At 43.5% G+C, this 6472-nt stretch overlaps 2 protein-coding genes across 3 annotated transcripts in view; one reads left to right on the forward strand and one right to left on the reverse strand.

Moving 5' to 3' along the window:
• The window catches only part of LOC126983553 (nascent polypeptide-associated complex subunit alpha, muscle-specific form-like), a 169609-nt gene that overhangs the window by 5134 nt on the left and 158003 nt on the right, over window positions 1–6472 (reverse strand). The window lies entirely within an intron of this gene.
• The window catches only part of LOC126983454 (nuclear pore complex-interacting protein family member B11-like), a 6645-nt gene continuing 3512 nt past the window's right edge, over window positions 3340–6472 (forward strand). Inside the window, exon 1 of the mRNA XM_050836153.1 lies at window positions 3340–3504. Coding sequence (XP_050692110.1) covers window positions 3340–3504 — 165 coding nt within the window. The remainder of the gene's footprint in view (window positions 3505–6472) is intronic.

Consider the following 6472-nt stretch of genomic DNA (forward strand, 5'->3'; position numbering starts at 1 on the left):
AGAGAAGGAAGGTTAGGAGGGAAAAAGTGCATGAGGTGAAAAGAATTGTAGATAGAAATATGAGGAAGAGTTAAACCAGCAGAGTCAAGGTAAATATATACAGAACAAGGAAGAAGCGGACAAGATAAAGGTACGTGAGGAGGGGACGAAGGAAAATGCACGATGCAGATACCAGGGGGAGAGGCAACATAAAAACAAGGAAAATGCAGGAAAACAACACTAATCAAGGGACATTTAGGAACAAACATAAGCCTCTGGGCCGATTCTGGACACACACAAACACTACAAGCAACTGCTCCGTGTATGAAGACTCGAAAATGTGTATTGAAACTCATATAGATTTTTCACTCTGCTATATGTGCTTAGGCGGGGAGGGAGGACGAGGAGGTGGAAGTGTCCGAACCCCAACTTCTGAGAAAGACGTGTTCGAGTTCACCGTATACATGTCCCAACACATTACAGACGCAGCCAGAATAAGCAATCACTAGATACACACAAACGTGGGTCTGAGCAGGTAAGACTGCACTAGTTATAAAGGATTTTACTTCTAACACGTAGCCATATCACCACCATCACCAGTTGGAATATGAAATATGCGGTACAGTTTTGGTCTCCTCACCATGCAAAGGACCTTGCTAAATTAGTAGGTGTTCAGCGTCGGGCAACAAAAATGATCCCTTCCTTGCGCAACAAATCTTACGAAGAAAGGCTTTCCACCCATAACATGTTCTCTCTTGAGAAACGTCGCCTCCGAGGAAAACTGATCGAATGTTTTAAAATACTTAATGGTTTCACGAATGTAGACAGATCAACATTGTTTATGATCGATGACACTTTGCGTACGAGGAACAATGGCGTAAAACTCAAGTGTAGACAAGTAAATTCAGACTGCACCAAATTTTTCTTCACCAACGTTGTAGTGCGAGAATGGAATAAGCTCCCACCGTCAGTGGTCCAGTGTAACACGATTGACTCCTTCAAAAACAAGCTCGACTGTCACTTCCTTCAACTTAATATTAACTAGAGTAGAAATGCAACGTTTTGGAGCCTTCTGATTAATGTAGAATCACTTAGGGTTAAGGATAGATCACCTAGTCTGGACCATGGGGTCTGTGTGGTCTGATTTTCTATGTAAATCACCACCACAAAAATGTTTAAATACAACAAACATCATAGAACAATTACCTTTAGAATTACACAAAATGCTGACACTCAGTATCATAAAAGAACATTGGAAATACGTGTTTACCTTACAAGAGTTATTCTACGGTACCGGGGAAGTGAAAGTGTACCTTGGTAAATATGAAACTAACATCCGCTACCGTGTCACATGAGTAAGATGAGAGGTTGAGAGAAAACGTTTGGTGAATCTCTTACATGCCAGAACAGAGAAAACGAGTTAATAAAAAAAGTCACATGCTGGGGAAAATCTGACCAAAACGTATGAGGCATCTCCAAACACTTGAACCCATGAACAAAAGGAGAAAAAAACATTACTGACCTATAGAACAGAACGAATCATTATGATGCACTAACAAGGAAGATGAATTAACAACAAACCATGAAAGATAATTAGGAAAAAAAATTACACTACCAGCATGAGGAAATTAGAGATTAGATTAAAACGAAACATAATCACCAACTAAGAAAATCGTAAACACTCTCCATTAGCGACATACAGATAGGCGAGACTAGAACGAAACAAAATAAATTAATCGTTACCAAACTATACTATTACCAGCGTACAGAAACAGCGTATACGTATTAGCAGAGAAAACGAAATGACAGCAAAACGACTTGAACGAAGGAGAGAAAACGAATGAATAAAAATGAAACCACCGCCGAGTCACATGAGGATGAATCACCACAAGGAAAAAATGAGTTCTTACCAATATGACGCAATCCACGGCCCGCGCCTTCAGCCAGACCTTGTGACTTCCGCCGCACCCCTTGACTTCCCGCCACCACGAAACACGGCGAGTAGGTTACTGAGTCAATGCCCTATCGCCCTTCCAGTTCCTGCCTCCCTCTCCCCTTCTTCCCCATCCCCCCCCCACACACCCCATCCCTCCCTCTCGCTTATCGTCTCGTCTCGTCTCTGAATCATTCCTCTACTCTTGAATGCTTGATTAGTTAAGCGGTTGCTGTTGTTCTGTTGTCTTCCCTTCTGATAACAACGCCAACAACCCAAATTTGAGTCCCTGCTAAAGCAACAATCAAAGCTGGTACTCTTGCTATAACAACCAGACTGCAACCTGTAGAACAACGAACAATAGCAACGAAAACTGCTACTCTGAAAAACACAAACGAACAATCAAGACTGCTCCATCTACTACTACTACTACTACTACACCACCACTACTACTATTACTACTATACATTTTTTTGTGTAATTAATCTCGGTTATATATCTAATCCTTATATTAAAGTAACTGTAAATATTGAGAAGAATTCCGGACATTACAAGACCCTCAGAGTGACCCTTCCATCACTGCGACACTCTGGGAAACACTTCACACAGGAAACACGATAACAGACACGGGGGACATAATAGTAATCGTGCTTAGAATTAATGCGGATACCTAAATGAGCATATGTTTAGTTGCGTCGCCCACCTCTTTAGTTCCAGTTAATGATTCTGATTTATAGTTTTCCTTCCGGGTGGCGGCGCAACACACACACACACACACAATCTTCCTCTCGTCGTCGCGTGCGTCGTCGGGAACCACGGCTGTGACAGGTGTGTGTTGGCGTGGCTCCCCTTGACCTGTCTCATGGCACATAATCCCAGGTGCATAATCATTGAGGGAGGAGGGAAAACTGGGGTGCCTGACCCTTCTTCCCTTCCCCTTGCCCAGCCTCCCGTCTCCGTTCCTTTTCCTGATCCTCTCCTTCGCGTCCTCTTCATTTCCCCTTGCCCCTTCCTTCCCCTTTCCATTTGTCCGGATTCTAACCCTTACCCTTTCTCCTCCCCGCCTATGCACCTTCCTCTGTTCTTCCCCTGCTCCTCCCTTGCTCCTACGGTCGGAGTCCTACCCAAGTAGTTCCCGAACGGGTTCCGTGATAAGCTACCGCGGGTTTCGTGTCACGGCACGCATTCGGAACATGTTTGACTTAAATTGATGTAATTATTAACAGGTGCATTGTGATGACGGGTACAAATAGTGAGATGTTTGAATTTGATACTGAACTAATATAAATTTTCATCCCCGTGAAGTCACAAGCCATCCGTCAAACACCATCAAGAAGAACAGTTGATTGAAATATCAACCGATCAAACAATCAAATCACTTGACAAAGGCTCGCCGTGTGCCTCGGGGAAAGGCTCATGATCGGGCGATGAATCATGTGATGCAACAAGGCGTGGGCGTGGAGCAGGTTTCAGCCGGATTCTCGAGCAACGTTGGCGCTAGCCACCCACGCCCCCGAATTCCAGCGCTTGCAAGAGGGCGCCAGAACGTTCCTAGTTCCGGAAACGCGAAAGTCCTCGGCTCTCCTCTTCAAGTGTGGTGTGACTTAAAACGAATACATAAACAATTAAGTTGAATGCAGGTCCTGATCATCGCTGTAGATAACAAGCATCCGGTCAGACAGTGGTTCCCTATGTGACCAAAAGCTCGCCGCACATCATGTGAAAATATCAAGAATGACGAAGCTCTGCGGTCAGTGTGTGTGTGTGTGTGTGTGTGTTCCGAAAAGCAGCTAAGATTGAGTACCACTGCCCTACCCGCCTCTACCAATGCACCTTTCGCTAATCCCTTTCCCCTGCCCTTCACTTCATCCCGCTCCTTCCCTTTCTCCTCCACCTGCCCCTGTTGCTGTTCCATCCCTTAACACTATCCATGCCCCCTATACACTCCCTGCTCCTTCACCTCTCCTTGCTCCTCTTCCCCTGTTCCTGGGTCCATATTTTCACACTTTCGGCTCTCTCAACCATTTACAAAGGCCTCAAAGGAGATTAGTCGGGTTCTCATTAATGTTTTGTTCACGTTCATGGTGTAGTGGCCTTGTCATACTGTCAACAGGCTCAAAAAACTACCCATGGAAATACTAACACAAACTCTGCGAAGGCTTTATTAAATGTGTGTATGTGATCCCCGAATGATTTGAGAATATGCGACTTGCTGGGCTTTTTCACTAGTTTGGGCATCCTTCCCTCCTCTCATATAAGGCCATATCCCCTTCCCGTATCTCCCTCCTCCTCCTATCCCTATTCTAACACAATCTCCGCGAAGGCTTTATTAAATGTGGGTGTGTAAGGCCCGAATGATTTGAGAATATGCAACTTGCTGGGGTTTTTCACAAGTCTAGGCATCCTTCCCATCCCTCCTCTCCCGTAAGACCATCATAACCCCTTCCCGTATCTCCTCCTCCTCCTATCCCTTCCCCATCCCTTCCCCTTCCCCTACCACAGTAAAGACCTTCATCAGTGGGAGCATAAGACTATCTACGAAAAAAAAGAACCACGTTACAGCAGTTAATTGATGTTTTCGTTTCTTTGAAGCTTACAGATGCTTCTCGTCCCTCCCTTACCACTCCCCCCCCCTTCCACGCCCCTGCCTCCCCCTCCTCCCCGTACCCTGCCAGTCACCCCCCCCCCCCGTCACACCCTGAATCCATTCGCTTTTACCAGTTATCACACATCAGGCAAGACGAGACCCACAAAGTTTCGTTGTTTCCATTTTCGTTTCGTTTTTTTTTTAATGATCGGTCGTATATGCGGTGGTTTGTTTGTTTGCTCTCTCTCTCTCTCTCTCTCTCTCTCTCTCTCTCTCTCTCTCTCTCTCTCTCTCTCTCGTTTTGGGGCATCATAAGGAGTCACGTCCTGTATTTGCTTGCTTAAGAAAATTATATACTTAAAATAGCGTAATACCAACATTTTCAGTATCTTAAGAGAGAGAGAGAGAGAGAGAGAGAGAGAGAGAGAGAGAGAGAGAGAGAGAGTGGGGCGCTGATAGTGAGTTCCTACTGATAAGGGAACCTCAAACAGTTAAATGTATATGGCTTGTGCATTTAATCTCTCTCTCTCTCTCTCTCTCTCTCTCTCTCTCTCTCTCTCTCTCTCTCTCTCTTCATTCAATTTCGCTTTCCTCATCTTACACCCCCCTTTTCTTTATCTATCTATCTATCTATCTATCTATCTATCTGGCTTTAGAGTTAGTCCATTTCCCTTTTTCTTCTCTTTATCTATCTCTCTATATCAATCTATTTGCCTAATATTAGAATTCATGTCTATTCCCGGTTTTCTTCTGTCTATCTATATCTATCTACCATTAGAATTCATGTCCATTCATTTCCGCTTTCTCTCTCTCTCTCTCTCTCTCTCTCTCTCTCTCTCTCTCTCTCTCTCTCATTCTGGTAACCCTTAATTAACCATCGCTTTCCCGAGCCTTCTGACGTCACGGAGGCGCCTCGCTATCACTTACTGGAGGAGCGACAAGAGGCCTGTTGAGGGCTACGATAGGTACCTCAAGACGCTTCCACCCCTCACATCAACTACTTCCAAAGGCCGAAAAGGAGACCAATCGGGTTCTAGTGAGTGTTTTTGTAGGTTCATGGTACAGAAGAAAGGTTACACTACCCCCAGGATCATGAAAGTACCCCGGGGAATGTCGAAAACGCCCACGAAAGCCTTGTCAAATGCGTGTGTGCTCGGGCGCCGGAATGTTTACGAATGTGATCCTTCGATGCGTTCATGCTTATGTACTTGGGTTGTGTTCGCACCTCCTCTTCCTCCTCCTCTTACTTATCCCCTTGCATCTTCATTCTCGACATCTTATTTTCCATCCTCGTCATCATCTTCTCGAGGTTGTGTTGACGCTTCTGTACTTGTGTCGAATTGAGTCCTTCACTTCTTCTTCTTCTTCCTAGACATCATATTTAACATCCTTTGCATCATCATCTTTTCTTCATCGCTTTCGTCATCATAATGATTTTTCCTTTCTTTTCTCTCTTGTCCGCTGTCTTTTGGTGTTGCTTGTACGCTTTCTTCCTCTTATTTTTGCTTCTTTTCCTCGTTCTCCCCTTTCGCCAGTTGCATGATCCTATTTCTACTCTGGCTGCTGCTACTTTATTACGACAAACAACAACAGCAACAATAAATACTACTGCAACTACAACTAGCTACATCTTCAACTAGAACTAAAATAATCAGTGTAGAGCAGAGGTCGGCAACCCATTAGCCAGTTTCTTCAAACTTGTCGGAGAAGCAGTGCTGCTGAAGCCGCCGTGAAAATTATGAATGGATATTATGCAACATTAAAATTTTCCTCCTCCATATAGGAGTCAGATAACAAACCCACAGACAAGATAATCAAATACACTATAATAACAATATTATTAATGATGATGATAATAATAATAATAATAATAATAATAATAATAGTAATAATAATGATAATGATAATAATAATAATAATAATAATAATAATAATAATAATAATAATAATAATAATAATAATAATAATAATAA

This window comes from Eriocheir sinensis, chromosome 54, assembly GCF_024679095.1.
Source record: "Eriocheir sinensis breed Jianghai 21 chromosome 54, ASM2467909v1, whole genome shotgun sequence".
NCBI classification, from domain to species: domain Eukaryota; kingdom Metazoa; phylum Arthropoda; class Malacostraca; order Decapoda; family Varunidae; genus Eriocheir; species Eriocheir sinensis.